Here is a 16,985-nt window from a genome sequence, read left to right as displayed (position 1 = left end):
GTATCGATGGATTTTCATTATGATCTATTTTATTGACCAGATTTATCACTACTTTAGCTACTTTACTAGCTTGGCCAATTACGCGGAATTCACGATTATTCTATTTCATGATGCTCGCAATGTATAGTGGTCAGATAGGATTATTTTCTTCGTGAGACCTTTTACTTTTTTATCTGGCCCTGCCATCAATCACTTCGGTAAACAGGTGAAAGGATCGAAAGATTATAGCCTGAAATAGAGATTTGAGAGTCCCTCGTGTGAGTACGTGCTGAAGAGCAAGGAGTGAAAGGTTTCAAGCTCTTGGTCACAGACTTTGCATAGATCATTGTGAGGCCATCCTCTTGCCCGCAATCGATCGGCCTTTCAGTTCCTATTTTACAGTAAAATCCATATGTAAAACCTCACTTTTCCTTCCATCTTACATCACCACACCCTTGCCAATCTCGGTTATTCAGTCTTTGCCAGAAACCGAGCCTCGTAAGCTGAGCGTGTGGTGTAGGCCCCATTGGCAGTAAGATTCCAAACGATGGTGTCCTTCTCCGTCGACAAATTGATCATTTGCACCCCTTCGCATAATCTGACAAATTGAGTCAACTGCTCCTCATTGTCCATTCTTTGGAGCCCTTGAATCCAACCTTCCATTATGCAACCCCACCTTAACTCTAACTTTCTTGAATCTTGCCAATTGGAACAATTTAGGAGCCACTGTATTGGGTGCCTCACCATCCAACCATCGGTCTTTCCAAAACCTTGCAATGCTCCCATCTCCCACTGAATGTTGGTGCAGCTGGAGAACAAACTGCCTATCTGTATCATCACACGGTGTTGCAGATCCCTTCCATGGCCCGTCCCCTTCATCCCAACGGAACCACTCCCAACGTAGCTGCAAGGCCCGAGTGAAACATTCAATGTTCTTGGTCCCCCGATCCTCCATATCTTTCAGGCGAGCAAACTTGCTTCCAGTTGACCAAACTTTTCCCACAAGTGACTTTAGGCATCTATGACTTTCACGCCTCCAGCTGGCTCGTCTCCTGTGGTCTTAGGCCCGGCATGGTTGATCACGGCCCTTACCTGTCGGAGGGATGCTACTTTGTTTTTATGTGTTTTTTAATCCGCTTAGGGTTTGTGTCCTGCTCAAAAAGGTGAGGCGGCGACGGCTCTTTGAAGAGAGGATAAAGGTCTTCTCGCAATATTCCGTTCCAGCGGTGCATCTCGCATCGTTGGAGGGCGTGTGGAGGGTTGTCTCCGGCGGATCTTACAAGATTTTATCGGTGTTTGTCTTTGGCGGATCTGGGTGGATCTGGTCTTCCTTCATCTGCATTCATAAGTTTATAGGTTGGATCTTTTCGATCTACGCTTCTCTCCATCGGCGGCGGTTGTTGCTCTGGTGTGTTGGTCCTTTGGGGTCTTGGCACGATGACTTTCCGACTGTCTACTACAACAAGGGTTGCCCTACTCTGGTGAGTGTGGGCGATGACGACTCACTCCAGTGATTTTAGTCCACGCTAGGTGGCCTATTGACACTGGATGTGTTTTTTTTTGTTAATTTTGATGCTTTTTGCACTGCCATGATGTTTGATAAATAGATTGAAAGTTTTTCCTTGAAAAAAAGCTTAGACCTAGATACTTGTTCAAAAAAAAACCTGAATACTAGTTGATTTCATAGGACATAGCCCACTTTCCCCGTATGTTCGTTTGCACATGTGTGGACACAAAAAGGTCGCGCGATGAGCTTTCCAAACCTGGTCCAAATGTCCAGAATATATGCGGATGCCCAAATCAAACCTATACGTGAGGAAGAAATGTGGTTGTTCGGACATGTCTGGGCTGTCGGGCTGGACACGCGAGCCAGACCCAAAACCCCACCCCCACGGCGCACCCATTTCTTTTACCCGCGAACATCTCCCCTTCTAGCCTGATTTCCTGTTGGAGCCCTCCGCTAAAACCGGAAGTTGTCCCCGGTCGTCCCTTTGTTCACCACACTTCACCAACCTCACCTTTGTCATGTCGCCACCTTCTCTCTTTTTGGCCATGTTTCCCTTCGGCTGCCAAGAAGGAGTTGCTTGCCACCGGTACCAAGAAGGAGAGGGTAGCCCGTCTCCGCGCTGATCCGCCATGCCATAGAGCGCCGCCCCTAGTGGTGCGCTCACTTGCGAGGAGTGTGTCACCTGAGCCAAGGAGGAAGAAGAGTGCTTCGCCCCATCACACCTCCCGAGCCAATAGCGAGGTACGCGCCACCCGTCAGGTCACCAAGGAGGAGGAATTCGCTCCTCGTCACCGGATCGTTGTTGTCCCCGTCATTGTTGAATGCTAGGCTGCCACCCGCTGCAACTCCGAGGAGGTCATGGCCGATGCCCTTGTTGATGTCGTATCCAGCGTCAGTATGAACGCATCCCCGTTGTCCCCCGGTACGTCGCCCACGTCAAGGCCGCCTTGGAGGCTGAAGTCCACGCAACAGATACGAAAGGCAACGAGGCGGTCGCCATGACGCACCACCACGATGCCCTCTTCTACTTACAATGCATTGACTCACAAGTTGCAACAGTCAATGCCACATCCGAGGAGGTCTTTCCAAATACTATTATCAGAAGTACGTTGTTAAAACCAGTAATTGTGTATGTGCAATGCACGTTAATATCAGACAATATATTAATTGTATTCCATATTAATATTTTTAGAGATATTTTGTATTAATATAAGCAGGATATAAATTGCATGTTAATATTAGGTAGGATATAATTACTTGGCTAATGCTGACATTGATATTAGGCATATTATTAATTAATGGAGGATGCTAAACGCGTTTAGTGCTAAACACCGTAGAGATGTAGACCATTGAATAGATGCGGTCGAATGGATGAGATTACTACGTGATGTTGAACATTTACAAATGAGATGGATGCCCTTAAAAAAGTACTAGTAGGAAGTTTAAGACAAGAAGAGATGTGTCCGCGCATACGTTCGAACGTGTCCATGACCATATATACGTAGATAACCCCTGAGGTGCCCCTAGTTCCTCACATCTGAAACGATGGTGTCGTAAACAAAATAGGGTTGAGCTTTCGATCCGAGCCGTCGATGGATGGATCGGTCGACGGTCCAAGAAACGTGCTTATCTTTATCTTTCCAAAAAAATTGTGTGATTAATAATCGTACCCCCTACACAACTGTTTCCAATCCCCTCCCATTAATGCCCACGGAGAAGGACGCGATCGAACCATCTTCTCTCCCATAAGAGGCGCACCCATCATGCAGAAAGGCATAGCTAGAGAGCTAGGCACCAACTGGCAACCGCCCCCCTAGTCAGTAGTAGTCGTAGTACCGCCTTCTCCTCATGGAGAAGGCGAGGAGGACGAGTTCACCGTCATGGGCGGCGGCCATCGCTCTGGTGTCCCTCTTTGCCGTCGCCGGCGTGGCTGCGGCGGGGGCGCCGGCGCCGAGGAGGATCCTGGTGGACACGGACATGGACACCGACGACCTCTTCGCGCTGCTCTACATCCTCAAGCAGGACCGCTCCCAATTCGACGTCAAGGTAATTTGGTCCTCCTCCGTCTCGCTCTCGCGCTGCATGCTCTGTGTCGTGGCACTCGTAATCGCCTCCCAGTAATCGATCTCCGATCATCTTTCCTGGTGATTTTTTAAAATTTTGTATTTGCGAATCAGAATGTTCTGCTGATCGCATCGGCCGGGTCGTGTTCGCTCGTGCATATACGTTTCCTTTTGGAGGAAAACGGCCGCTGGATCTCTCCATCGTCTGCATGCGCGCGTGCGCCGGCTCGAATGATTGTTTGCATTGTCGACATTGCTGATTAGTTAATTATAGGTTTGTAAAAGGAGAAGCGGTTTACTCTCTTCTTAGAGACAAAAAGAGGAAGCCATTCAATCTTTGGAGAGGAAAAGAGGAAGCAATTTAGATAGGACAACGATGGCGCATCTTGGCCTTTGACTGCGTCGGATTTTCTCTTTCTCTCTCCCTCTCTAGACTCTACTAGTAGTGCATTACTCTAGTAAGTTGTGATGTGAACGTACGTACACTGTGCGTAGGCCATTACCATCAGCGCCAACGCATGGATCGACGCCGGGCACGGCGTCGACCAGCTCTACGACATCCTCTACATGATGGGCCGCGACGACATTGCCGTCGGCGTCGGCGGCGACGGAGGCATATCGGAGGCTGGCGAGATACACCCCGACGTCGGCGGCTACCTCCCCCTTATAGACCAGGTACTGATCGATGAATCGGTGGCCAGCCTAGCCACGAATTACCATTAATCTACAAACTTGCTAAAAAGATTACGTACGGCAGGGCATGTCGACGGTGGGCGGCTGCCGGTACCGGCAGGCCATCCCGCCGGGACGCCGTGGCGGGCGCCTCGACACCGACACCAACGGCGGCCTCCGGAGGGGCTTCCTCCCGCAGGGCCCCCGGGGGTACGCGCCGCTCCGGCAGCCCACGGGGCAGCAGGTGATGGTGGACACGGTGTCGGCGGGCCCTACCACGCTGCTCCTCTTTGGGACCCACACCAACGCCGCGCTCCTCCTCATGGCGCACCCGCACCTGAGGCGCAACGTCGAGCGCGTCTACGTCCTCGGCGGCGGCGTAAGGGTGACGGGGAACCTCTTCACCGCCTACGGCGCCAACCCGTTCGCGGAGTTCAACGTGTTCGGCGACCCCTTCGCCGCCTACCAGGTGCTCCACTCCGGCGTCCCCGTCACGCTCGTCCCTCTCGACGCCACCAACACCATCCCGGTCACCGAGGAGTACTTCGCCGAGTTCGGCCGGCGGTGGCAGACCACGCCCGAGGCGCGCTACTGCTTCCAGTCGCTGGACCAGGTCCTGAGGAGACACAGAAGGCCGGCGCCCGGCCTCCATGGCAGCACGGCAAGCTCTCAATTCAATTCAAACTCTTCCATTTTTTACATCCTTGTCATTAAAAAGAACGATTAATTCGTCAGTTATGAAAATAATTTTCTTTTCTTGTAACTGCAGGGCTATTACATGTGGGATTCCTTTGCCGCCGGTGTGGCTTTCTCTAGCATGCGCAATGGCGACGCCAATGGCGCAAATGACTTTGCTGAGCTAGAGTACATGAACATCACGGTGATCACCTCCAACAAACCGTACGGCGTGCACGACGGCTCGAACCCGTTTTTCGACGGCCGCGCGACGCCTAAGTTTGGTCTGAAGGTGGGTGGTGTTCACAGCGGCCATGTCCAGACTGGGATCAGAGATAGTTTCTGCTTGGTGCCAGGAAGCAATGCAGGAAGATGCCAGGTAAGATATCTCTATGCGTCACTTCATCCCAAAAATCATAACCCCATGTAAGAGTAGTATAAATTCACAGTAACTTGCATTTCTCCTTATAGGATGGATACACCAAGGAAGTGACTGGTTCAGAAGGAGTCCGCGTTCATGTTGCCACGAGCGCGAAGCCAAACACGGTTTACAATAGCGCGTTTGATAGGGAATTTTCCAAGAACTTCCTAGAGGTAAGCACTAAGCAGTATATATGCATGATTAGCAATTGGAGTGGAGTTTGCGTGCTAATTTAGTATCTAAAAGGGTGCAGCATTTAAATTAAATAGAACAGTTTGAACATGCATCGACACTTTAAATTTCACTCTGTCTACGAGAAATCACAAATTTCTTAAATTGCTGCCCCCTAACTGAACTCTTTTCGTCAGGTCCAAATTGCTGTCCACTAACTGAACTCTTTTCTTCAGGTCCTAAATTGATGTCCCCTAACTGAACTCTTTCCTTCATCAGGTCCTAAATCTCGCTAAACAAGCTGGTCGGTTTAACATCAGTACACAGTTCCCATATTACAGGGAAGTTCTTTATAAGCCAGATTTCATAAACGTGAGCAGGGGAAAGCCAGTTATTTTTGACATGGACATGAGCCCTGGAGATTTTGTTTCCCTTATATATCTCTTGAAGGCACCAAGAGAAGTTATAGATGTAAAGGTGAGGGAAGATATACCTTGATTGAAAATCTGTTGAATGAACTTTATGCTGTACTGTTAAACAGCCAAGTTACTAATAAAAGCTTCTTTACTGACTAATTATAGGGAGTTTTGGTCAATGGCAATGGATGGGCAAATATCGCAAGCATCGATATCGTTTATGACATTCTACATATGATGGGCCGCGACGACATTCCAGTTGGCCTTGGCAATACTACTGCAATGGGCAATCCAACCCTTGGTTGCAACAATGTGTATGCTATTCCGTTGGGCAGTGGTGGATTTATCGACTCCGATACATTATATGGACTGGCTCGGTTATTGCCAAGAAGTCCTAGAAGGTAAAGAAAAAGTTCTGGATTCACTTCATTTGAATAGAAGTGCAATGGCGCAAAATATTTACACGGTTTCCGATCGCATGATCAGATACACTCCTGAAAGTACAGATGATCCGGAACATCGGCAGCCACTGGCTTTTGAAGTGTGGCAGTCTGTCAGGAGGCAACTTTGTCCAGGTGACAAGATCACTCTTCTTACCAGTGGACCTCTCACCAATTTGGCCAACATTTCACTCTCTGACAGGGATGCAAGCTCTGTTATAGAGGTCAGTATGCTCCCTATCTCCAGACCTCTATAATTTTCACCCAATATCTGTCAACACTGACCTTGCTCAACACATTTTCTCCATGTGCAGAGAATTTATGTTGTTGGAGGGCTCATCAAAGATGGAGGGCATGAGAAGGGGAATGTGTTCACTGTTCCATCGAACAGATACGCAGAGTTCAACATGTTTCTTGATCCTCTGGCTGCAAAAACAGTCCTGGAATCCAATCTGAATATCACACTCATTCCCCTTCCCGCGCAACGAAAAGCTGCTTCATTTGAGTCTGTACTGGAAGCTTTGGAGCAAACCCAGCAAACTCCTGAGTCAAAGTTTGTCCGACAGTTATTCGCATTATTGAAGGAACTTCAGAGCAAAGAGAAGCTGTATCACCATGTGGTAACAGACTGCAAAACACCCTGTTTTCCCGCGCACTTACTTGATACTCGGTGTAAAATTTTAAATTATTTTTTTTGCAAATATAATTTTATTTCATATTTAAGAATAATCTGGAACGTGTTTTCAGGATATATTTTTGGGAGAAGTTCTTGGTGCGGTTTACATGGTTCAAGGATCTGACTTGAAATCCACAGTAAAGCTGAAGCAAATAAGCGTCCTTGCCGACACAATGAAAAACACAGATGGGCAGATTGTGATCAGTAAGCAGAGTACAAAGCTGGTGCAGGTGTTAAGTGATTTCAATGTTGAAATATATTACAATCGATTGGCAAATTCTTTAACGAACAAGAAACAGTCTGCCAACGTTGCGAGCTTTGAAGAACAAAAGGCAATTTGGAGCAGGCCACCAAATAATTCAGGGCCTGGACATAACAAATTCTTATAGTGGTATAGCTTAAGATGAATTAAAGATTAGATACCAAAAAGTCCACATGGAGAACAGAATATTTAGTCATCTTAGCGTCAAAGTAAAAGGAAGATTTAATAGAGTTACACTTTTATGAAAGAGCACTGATGTATTAGATTCATCTGGGTTCGATTGATTCTTTTCCTTTAAAATTCAAGTTGTAGCTTATAGAAAATCCATGACTTTAGGGCATCTCCAAAGCTGACCCTCAAATCGCCCGCATCCGTCCGGACGGCGTTGTCCGGACGCGGTATCCCATCGGTTCACATAGTGGTCTGGACGTCCGTTTTCTCGCAAACCGGAACCAAACAAGGGGGGTTTTGAGGGAGTCCGGACATTCACATAACGAACCAAAATCCACCACGTACCGCTCTCCTCGCTGTCCGTGTAGGGTGTGGCGCAAGACTAGAATGATTAACACATGTATTTGGCGGAAGGCTGTTTAGACCACTTTGGTACACAATTTGGCGGAAAGCTACTAAGACCAAAGCGTGAAATGACGTATTTTAATGCAATAAATACCAAATGTTAATTACAAATGCCAATAAAAGCTTGCTCACACCTGGCTTACATTTAGTCGAGGTAAAAAAATCAGACTCTCAGGACTCTAATGATGACGGGGGTAATTGGACTCTCAAAGATGGTCTACAAGTCATTGTTTCCATGGTCAAAGATTGCATCGGACTTTCTTAGTGTATACTCGTAAGTGCATCTAGTGCCCCCCTCCCCCAGAGTTTTGGATGATTCAATGGTAAAACAGTTAAAGGACTGATGTGTTTGTCAGTACACACATGTGTAAAGTCCTTGAGGATATGGTTTAACTGAAGAGTATGACCCCTAAAATTTGTGTGATACAATGAAGACAGTGGACTGCCCTTGCGAGGAATATAGAAGCTACAATGTAGAATTTTGTTTAGTAGTTTCATTTTCTTCTATTGAGTAAATAGGGCAAACCATACTATTAAGGAGGGTCAAAGTGAAAATTAGATTGGCACTAGATTTCAAGGTCTCCTTTGTGGCGTGACCTTTAGCTTTAGTGTCGAAGTGTGTCTTTGTGACACCGAGGTTAAATGTCTTCCTCTCAAGATAGTCTTGAGAGAGCTGCTTTGAAATCCAACCGTTAGTCATATGTTGTGTTGACATTGTAAGTGCCCCTCCAACGGTCATATCAGCCCCTGCTTCAACCTTAGTTGGTTGGCTGCTCTGTGAGAGATTTGACAAGTGATTATCTGACCAATCATCCTTCCGATGAGATTGAGAGAATCGTGAGGAAAAACTTGAAGCCTAAAACTGCTAAATGATTGAGCATCATTGAAGAATTTGATCAAAGCTAAACTTGACATGTTACTCTTGAGAACTGACATCCTCTAGCCGGTTAGGTGTTTGTCGAACACATAAAGAGCAAGGTGCAGTACGAGAATATCCGGACGTACCGCGGTGGCGTCCGAAGTGGCGAGACAGACGGGGAGGAAGTTTGTGGTGGTGGTGGTGGTGACGACGTTGAGGGGTCGGGACAGCGGCGGAGCTAGTGGAGGGCTTGGACGGACGAGTAAGAATACATGAGAGGCAAATGGTTCGTCCGGGAAGATCAGGGTGAAATTGGTGGATTGTGGTGGGTCCTGCCTGTCAGAACTCGCGTGACGGACGAGTCCGGACCTCCGTCTATCCGACTTAAATTTAGATTTGATATGAAGGATACCGATCAGTCTAATAGGCCGGTTTGAGATATATCACATTTTTTATGACAGGTCACTACCGGCCGTCTGCCTAAACGTGCCCGGACGCCAGAAAGGTCCCGGTTTTTCTCAACCCGCCTAATTTGCCTGATCGGTCGAGTCATTTTCGGCCTCTCCAACGACAGGGGTGGAGTAGACACTGGCCACCACGGAAGTCCGAAAAAAGTACGATCAAGTCCCGCATGGCCATACGATAGACGGACACGAATCCTTCCCTGTCGTGATGAAACTGTGCTCCTCGTGCCATCCGTACCATCAGAAACCGATCGATCGTAGCCCAAGAAAGAAACGTGCCTACCTTTGCATTTGTGTAACAATCGATCGCGCACCCGCATGTGCACAACTGTAGCCGATCAACAAGCTACCATTAATGCCTACGGGGAGGAGGGGCCGAGCCATCTCCCATAAGAGGCGTACACACCATCATGCAGCAGAAAGGCATAGCTCGAGCTCGAGTTAGGCACCAACTGGCAGTTCGAAGCACCGCCTCCTTCCCATGGAGCAGGCGAGGAGGAAGAGTTCACGGTCATGGACGGCGGCCGTGGCTCTGGTGTCTCTCTTTGCCGTAGTCGCCGTTGCCGCGGCGGGGGCGCCGGTGCCGAGGAGGATCCTGGTGGACACGGACATGGACACCGAGGACCTCTTCGCTCTGCTCTACATCCTCAAGCAGGACCGGTCCAAGTTTGACGTCAAGGTAATTTGGTGCCATGCCACTCGTCGTCGCCGCGCTCACATGCATGCTGGAAATGGAATGCTCTGCTGACCCTGTCGGTTCGGTCGTGTTCGCTCTAGTAAGTTGTGATGTGAACCTACACTGTCTGTTGTAGGCCATTACCATCAACGCCAACGCATGGATCGACGCTGGCCACGGCGTCAACCAGCTCTACGATATCCTCTACATGATGGGCCGCGACGACATTGCCGTCGGCGTCGGCGGCGACGGAGGCATATCGGACGCCGGCGAGATACACCCGGACGTCGGCGGCTACCTCCCCATGATAGACCAGGTACTAACAACATGAGAGATACACTGATCGACAACCGGCCAAGATTTACCAACATGTAAAAATACGTACGTACGTCCACGGCAGGGCATGTCAACGGCGGGCGGCTGCCGGTACCGACAGGCCATCCCCCCGGGAAGCCACGACGGGCGCCTGGACACCGACACCAACTCCGGCGTCCGGAGGGGCTTCCTCCCGCGGGGACCCCAGCACTACGAGCCGCTCCGGCAGCCCACGGCGCAGCAGGTGATGGTGGACACGGTGTCGGCCGGCCCCACCACGCTGCTCCTCTTAGGGGCCCTGACCAACGCCGCGGTCCTCCTCATGGCGCACCCGCACCTGAGGCGCAACGTCGAGCGCGTCTACGTCTCCGGCGGCGGCGTGCGGGTGCCGGGGAACCTCTTCACCGCCGACGACACCAACCCGTTCGCGGAGTTCAACATGTTCTGCGACCCATTCGCCGCCTACGTGGTGCTCCACTCCGGCGTCCCCGTCACGCTCGTCCCACTCGACGCCACCAACACCATCCCGGTCACCGTGGAATTCTTCGCCGAGTTCGGCCGGCGGTGGCAGACCACGCCCGAGGCGCGCTACTGCTTCCAGTCGCTGGACCAGGTCCTGAGGAGACGCAGAAGGCCCGGGCCCGGCCTCCATGGCAGCACGGCAAGCTCTCAATTCAATTCAAACTCTTCCATTTTGTCCATCCTAGCTACACAAATATCTCAATTCATCAGTTGTTACTGTAGGGGTTTTACCTGTGGGATTCCTTTACTGTCGGTGTGGCGATCTCTAGCATGGGCAATGACGAGGTCAATGGCGGAAATGACTTTGCTGAGCTAGAGTATATGAACATCACGGTGATCACTTCCAACAAACCGTACGGCGCGCGCGACGGCTCGAACCCGTTTTTCGACGGCAGCGCGACACCTAAGTTTGGTCTGAAGGAGGGTGGAGTTCACAGTGGCCATGTCCAGACTGGGATCAGAGATGGCTTCTGCCTGGTGCCGGGAAGCAACACAGGAAGATGCCAGGTACGAGTAGGTATCATTAACTTGGTTTTCCTTTCAAAAGGAGGGTTGAACCCTTGGCCTATCGATCGATGCACACAACCCTCAATCAATTAGTGCAAAGTTTACAAGCATCCAAAAAGTCTCAAAGGCAAAACAAAAAACCAGACATTAACTTGCATTTCTCCTTCTGTATAGGACGGGTACACCAAGGAAGTGGCTGGTTCAGAAGGAGTCCGGGTTCGAGTTGCCACGAGCGCAAAGCCAAACACGGATAACAGTAGCACGCTTGATAGGGAATTTTTCAAGAGCTTCCTAGAGGTGAGCACTATATAAGAAGTATATATGCATGATTGACAATGGCATGCACTTGGCGTATACTTTCTCCGTCTCACAATATAAGACGTTTTTGCAAGCTATGTTAGGAGTAGTATCTAAAAGATTGCAGCATTTAAATTAAATTAACAGTTTGAACATGTATCGACACTTCAAAAGAGAGTATCATACAATTTTTTGCATTGACCATTAACTAATTAATCTTCACACTCTGTGTATGAGAAATTATATGCATGAATTTTAACTTCTGCCCCCTAACTGAACTCTTTCCTTCATCAGGTCCTAAATCTCCCTAGGCAATCTGGTCGCTTTAACATCAGTACACAGTTCCCATTTTACAGAGAAGTCCTTTATAAGCCAGATTTCATGAACGTGAGCAGGGGAAAGCCAGTTATTTTTGACATGGACATGAGCCCTGGAGATTTTATTTCCCTTATATATCTCCTGAAGACGCCAAGAGAAGTTATAGATGTAAAGGTGAGGCAAAATATTACCTTAATTGAAAATCTGTTGAAGGGACATTATGCAACAGCAAAAGTTTCTAATAAAGACTACTTTATTATCATATTCTAGGGGGTTTTGGTCAACGGCAACGGCTGGGCGAACATCGCAACCATCGATGTCGTTTATGACATTCTACATATGATGGGCCGCGACGACATTCCAGTTGGCCTTGGCAATACCACTGCATTGGGCAACCCAACCCTTGGTTGCAACAATGCCTATGCTATTCCCTTGGGCAGTGGTGGATTTATCGACTCTGATACATTGTATGGACTGGCTCGGTTATTGCCAATAAGCCCTAGAAGGTAAACAAAAAAAAATCCTCTTTCACTTCATTTGAACAAAAATGTGACAATGGCACGGAATATTGACACAGGTACACCCCTGAAAGCTCAGATGATCCGGAACATCGGCAGCCATCGGCTTTTGAAGTGTGGCAGTGTGTCAGGAAGCAACTTGATCCAGGTGACAAGATCACTCTTCTTACCAGTGGGCCTCTCACAAATTTGGCCAACATTTCACTCTCTGATAGGGATGCAAGCTCTGTCATAGAGGTCAGTATGTTCCCTATCTCCAGACCTCTAGTTTTGAACTGATGTCTGCGCAACACTGATCCTACTAAACACATTTTCACTATGTACAGAGAGTTTATGTTGTTGGAGGGCTCATCAGACATGAAGGCCATGAGAAGGGGAATGTGTTCACTGTTCCAACAAACAGATATGCAGAGTTCAATATGTTTCTTGATCCACTGGCTGCAAAAACTGTCCTGGAATCCAACCTGAATATCACACTCATTCCCCTTACCGCGCAACGAAAAGTTGCATCATTTGGGTCTGTCCTGGAAGCCTTGAAGCAAACCCAGCAAACTCCTGAATCAAAGTTTGCCCAAGAGTTATTCTCATTATTGAAGGAACTTCAGAGCAGAGAGAAGCTCTATCATCATGTGGTAACTGACTGCAAATCACCCTGTTTCCCTGCGCACATACTTGATGCTCCGTGTAACTTTTCAAAATTAGTTTCATTTCATATTTAATAATATCTACAAATTTTCATGTTTTCAGGATATATTTTTGGGAGAAGTTCTTGGTGCGGTTTACATGGTTCAAGGATCTGACCTGAAATCCACAGTAATGCCCAAGCGAATAAGCGTCGTTGCCAACACAACGAGAAGCGCAGATGGGCAGATTGTGATCAGCAATCAGAGTTCAAATCTGGTGCATGCGTTAAGTGATTTTGATGGTGATATATATTACAATCGATTGGCAAATTCTTTAGCAAACAAGAAGCAATCCGCCATTGTTGCGAACTTCGAAGAACAAAAGGCAATTTGGAGCAGGCCGCCAGATAATTCAGAGCCTAAACATACCAAATTCTTATAGTAGTACTGCTAAAAAGGAATAAAGAATACTACCAAAAGCTCCACCTGGAGCACAGAATATTTATAATCGTCTTAACAAAATAAAATAAAAAATAGGTGGGCTCCATTGATTCTGGCACTAGAGAGAAATTTCTTGTTTTGCTTCTGAATTCAAGTTGTGAGTTGTCTGCTTTTATAAGCAACATCATAAATTTAAGAGGGGAAGAAGCATTGCCTCTAAATTGCAAAGTTTTGCATTCGTATTAATATGTAAAGGGTCTACCTTACAATCCATGACTTTACATTGACTGCAACAAGGATTTTTAAAAACTATATATCCGAAATCTGCAATGATAGCAGGTGACTTCTACAGATATTAAATACAATAAATAACAAATATATTAATCACAAATGACAGGAAAAGCTGGCTCACAGTTAACCATGGGAAAAGATTCAGATTGTAGAACTCTAATGATGCGTGCGAGTAATTAGACTCTCAAAGATGGTGTACAAGTCACTGTTTTCAGGTCCAAAGATCGCATCAGCTTTTCTTAGTGTATCCTGCAGAAGTCACAAAAGCTTTAGTGAGCACCAGAAAAATATCTTAAGGACATGATAATACTTGATACATAGCAGAGAAACAGTATACCTCTCTGGTCTGCTTGTGTGCATTCAGTTCCTTCACATTGGCTAGGAATGCGCTGAACTGCTCATAAGACAAGCGGTTTCTGCATGGTTGTTAAGTATAGGTCAAGAGGGCAGTAGAGGTATTCACCCGTACTAGTAGTGAATAGCCATGAACATTTTACGTACTCCGAAAAGAAAAGCATTCAAAAGCTTGTACATAAAAGCGGAGACCCAACAAGGATTTACAAGTATATTAGAAAGGGAAGGTAAACATAACAAATGGTATATCCACTTCCTGCCTAATACAGATTGAAATACTGTGTGTTCTAGAGTCGAGCTCATTTACACACATATATATACCTGACTTGGCGAAAGAACTCTTTCCCATCAACTCGTGTTCGTCCTGAAACAAATGCACAAATAATTAAGCAGAATAAATAACTGATAATTTATGAACCAGCGTTATGTCCTTAAGAATCACAGCTGTATTCATTTATTATAAACTCTAGAGATTAATACAGACCCAGGTGTTCATATTTTTTCACATAAAGGAAGCAAGTATTTGACAGATAACATAATCTAACTACCCAAGCTACCAAAGCTAACCTGTTGGACTTGGTGTGTCAAATGGAGATGTCATTGTGCTATGGCTACTGGAAAAGACCGAAGACCTGTCATCGAGCCTGTTCATTGACGCAATCGAGATTGAATGTCTCCTTGGTGGTGAAAGTGGTGCATAACCCCTTGGAGGTGAGCCTGGAGGAGTAAGCTTTGGTGTACTGTTGTACGATGGCATATATACATGCGAGCGAGGTGGCCTAGGCACTGTGAGTGTAAAAGGATGTTATCTGTTGAATATTAGTGAGAAAAAGTTCACATTCAATAGTGTGAACCAACTGAGAAGTGACTAGTGAGTGTACCGTCTGGCTCAGCATGGCTACTTTCCTCTGAAGCAGAACTTGCAGTTTCAAACAACTGTGATGAATTAGAAGTTGGAAATGCTGAATCATCATCTGATAAAATCCACAAGTCAAGTTAATTCTTGTGGCCTAAATATGACCTCGTGCAGTACAACTAGGACAATAACCATGAAAATTCTGCAGTACCTCCGACAGATGGCGCAGGGGAGAAATTCGATGTTTCGGTGAGCTTAGCCTTGGGAATGTTCTACAGGAAAGTATTATAACAGAAAAATTACTTGCTGTGCAGCTGAATTGTAAGAAAAAACAGGAGAAGAATTCCAGAGTCATTGCTGGGCTCTTGCAGGAACTAAACCATTATTATTATAACATATAAATGCAGGCAACTTACGGGTTTGTCATCATCTTCCTGAAGTGACTGCATAAGCGTCTTCTTGAAAACTTCCAACTGCGTAACCAAGCAGGAGGAGCAAACAGAAAGCAAAGCACGCAATCTTTAGGCTCGGAAATCATAAAGAGCAAACCTCTGTACAGGCTACAGCAGGAGAGAACTTGTAGCATTTTCATACTAATAAGTTGATTTACTTGCATATAATTTGCAATCCACCCTTTTTCGGTAGAAAAAAAAATACAATTTGCAATCCAGGCCATGAGTAACGACTACACCATTCCGCATAGGTGACCTCAACAAGTCAAGAATATTACCTATAACTGATATGTCGATAAATTTAAGATTGTGCCATTGATATAGAAGACACGCATCTCTCGAATTTCGATTCAAAAAATGCAGTGCAACAGTATGTCCTGTTACCTTGGCGACATCTCTGTTGAGCTTGTTGACGGTGTTTGACAGCGTCGCCTTCTCTTTCAGCAGCGTCTCCTGCAACCAAAAGACAGAGAAACATCATTTTGTTAATTCGCACTGGAGCACTGATCAAACAGCCAAGAAGTCACCGGCTGAGAGCCTGAGAAGTGAGCCTGGATGGCCTGGAACCACTTGACACTTGTCAGCGAAAGCCGAGCTCAACAAGCCACCGGCGACTCCATTTTCAATAGCACGGCGGTCCGCCGCGGACAAACTGTAATTACCTTGTCGTCCTCGGCGCGGCTGAGGCGGTCGGTGGCGAGCGCGAGCGCGGACTCGAGCTGCTCGACGCGCTCGCGGAGGTCCTCGGCGGCGTCGTCGCGCCGGGCGAGCTGCGCGCGGAGCCCCGCGGCCTCCGCCTCGAGGCGGCCGACGCGGGACGCGAGCGCGATGGAGGTGATCTTGCGCGCCACGTCCAGCTGCTCGAACGGGTCGGCCGGCAGCACGGCCGCCAGCTCCTCGGGCAGCCCGAAGCCGGCCGCCACCGCCGCCACGGGCGCGTCCTCCCCTTCGTCCGACATCACCGGGCGACCCCCCCCCCCCCCCCCCCCCCCCCCCCCCCTGGTTCGGCTCCTCCGTGCCGTGCTACTTCCACCGCCTGATTCTCCCTTCTTCTGTTTTCCTCGTCTTCTCGCCCCGGTGCATGGCGCAAGTGTTATCTAGGAGTAGGAGAGGGGAGGCTAGCCGCGGGGGATTAGGATCACGGGACGGGAGGGAGCGCGGGGTTTCTGTGGTGGTGGTGGCTGCGACCGGGAGCGCGCCAGCGCCATGGGCTTGGGTCGGGCTTTGGAGGCTTCCTCCCTCGTCGCTCTCGATGCGTGCCGTGCGTGATGTGCTGCAGCCAGTGTGGGTGCGTGCCCGCGTCTGGGGTCGCCTCGATCGTGGATAATAAGGCTCGCCGCGTTTCGGCGAGGCGGCGTGTGGATCCGGGCGACGCCTCTCCGTTATTCCGGCGCCGGCGCATGGATTGCTGGAGCTGTATTTTAATCTGGACGGCCATTCGGCACGTTTGGTAATGCAGGGCTCATGTGCTGTGATGATTCACCGTGCAAATGCGTGGAATACTATACTTCCTCCATTCCAACATAAATGTGTCAACTAAATTAAATGGTCAACAACAAAACTTGCACGGTGGATAACTTAGATGATTGCCTCGTTAACCACCTTCATAAGTTTTGTAGAGTATAACTCAGAGT

General features: G+C 47.9%; 3 protein-coding genes across 4 annotated transcripts; 2 read left to right on the top strand and 1 right to left on the bottom strand.

Annotated features, from left to right (window-relative positions):
• The first annotated feature begins 3,196 nt into the window (after nucleotides 1–3,196).
• LOC109783895 (nucleoside hydrolase 3) lies at nucleotides 3,197–7,550 on the top strand. 2 transcript variants are annotated; one of them, XM_020342473.4, is made up of 10 exons: nucleotides 3,197–3,532; nucleotides 4,045–4,224; nucleotides 4,307–4,882; nucleotides 4,991–5,275; nucleotides 5,368–5,490; nucleotides 5,768–5,965; nucleotides 6,070–6,305; nucleotides 6,391–6,568; nucleotides 6,659–6,964; nucleotides 7,092–7,550. In XM_020342473.4, exons 1-10 carry the CDS (start codon nucleotides 3,335–3,337, stop codon nucleotides 7,407–7,409), a joined length of 2,598 nt encoding a protein of 865 aa, XP_020198062.1. In that variant the 5' UTR covers nucleotides 3,197–3,334; the 3' UTR covers nucleotides 7,410–7,550. The 2 variants fall into 2 exon arrangements, with proteins under 2 accessions (XP_020198062.1, XP_073354278.1); XM_073498177.1 differs by having other exon boundaries at nucleotides 3,262–3,532; nucleotides 3,824–4,224.
• Nucleotides 7,551–9,587: 2,037 nt separating this feature from the next.
• Nucleotides 9,588–13,626, top strand: LOC109783894 (nucleoside hydrolase 3). The gene is made up of 10 exons (XM_020342472.3): nucleotides 9,588–9,860; nucleotides 9,994–10,173; nucleotides 10,258–10,833; nucleotides 10,917–11,201; nucleotides 11,376–11,498; nucleotides 11,793–11,990; nucleotides 12,087–12,322; nucleotides 12,394–12,571; nucleotides 12,661–12,966; nucleotides 13,082–13,626. The coding sequence occupies exons 1-10, from the start codon at nucleotides 9,663–9,665 to the stop codon at nucleotides 13,397–13,399; spliced, it is 2,598 nt and encodes an 865-aa protein (XP_020198061.1). The 5' UTR covers nucleotides 9,588–9,662; the 3' UTR covers nucleotides 13,400–13,626.
• Nucleotides 13,609–16,681, bottom strand: LOC109783893 (uncharacterized protein At4g15545). Its single transcript, XM_020342471.4, has 9 exons — nucleotides 16,014–16,681; nucleotides 15,736–15,804; nucleotides 15,316–15,372; nucleotides 15,111–15,171; nucleotides 14,925–15,017; nucleotides 14,611–14,829; nucleotides 14,365–14,407; nucleotides 14,027–14,105; nucleotides 13,609–13,938 (listed from the first exon to the last, which is right to left on the bottom strand). Exons 1-9 carry the CDS (start codon nucleotides 16,308–16,310, stop codon nucleotides 13,846–13,848), a joined length of 1,011 nt encoding a protein of 336 aa, XP_020198060.1. The 5' UTR covers nucleotides 16,311–16,681; the 3' UTR covers nucleotides 13,609–13,845.
• Nucleotides 16,682–16,985: the final 304 nt, after the last annotated feature.

The sequence above is a fragment of the Aegilops tauschii genome, chromosome 1 (assembly GCF_002575655.3).
Source record: "Aegilops tauschii subsp. strangulata cultivar AL8/78 chromosome 1, Aet v6.0, whole genome shotgun sequence".
In the NCBI taxonomy this organism is placed as follows: Eukaryota; Viridiplantae; Streptophyta; class Magnoliopsida; order Poales; family Poaceae; genus Aegilops; species Aegilops tauschii.
Note: the sequence above shows the minus strand (reverse complement) of the source record. Positions and strands in the feature narration are given on the sequence as shown.

Excerpts from the sequence above, each read along its gene's own strand:
- LOC109783895 (XM_020342473.4), top strand. The coding sequence starts at position 3,335 with ATGGAGAAGGCGAGGAGGACGAGTTCACCGTCATGGGCGGCGGCCATC. Across the intron at positions 5,966-6,069 it reads GAGAAGTTATAGATGTAAAG|GGAGTTTTGGTCAATGGCAA; the intron begins GTGAGGGAAGAT and ends GACTAATTATAG. Across the intron at positions 6,569-6,658 it reads ATGCAAGCTCTGTTATAGAG|AGAATTTATGTTGTTGGAGG; the intron begins GTCAGTATGCTC and ends CTCCATGTGCAG.
- LOC109783894 (XM_020342472.3), top strand. The coding sequence starts at position 9,663 with ATGGAGCAGGCGAGGAGGAAGAGTTCACGGTCATGGACGGCGGCCGTG. Across the intron at positions 12,323-12,393 it reads TTGCCAATAAGCCCTAGAAG|GTACACCCCTGAAAGCTCAG; the intron begins GTAAACAAAAAA and ends ATATTGACACAG. Across the intron at positions 12,572-12,660 it reads ATGCAAGCTCTGTCATAGAG|AGAGTTTATGTTGTTGGAGG; the intron begins GTCAGTATGTTC and ends CACTATGTACAG.
- LOC109783893 (XM_020342471.4), bottom strand. The coding sequence starts at position 16,310 with ATGTCGGACGAAGGGGAGGACGCGCCCGTGGCGGCGGTGGCGGCCGGC. Across the intron at positions 14,106-14,364 it reads GAGTTCTTTCGCCAAGTCAG|AAACCGCTTGTCTTATGAGC; the intron begins GTATATATATGT and ends ACAACCATGCAG. Across the intron at positions 13,939-14,026 it reads CACACAAGCAGACCAGAGAG|GATACACTAAGAAAAGCTGA; the intron begins GTATACTGTTTC and ends TGACTTCTGCAG.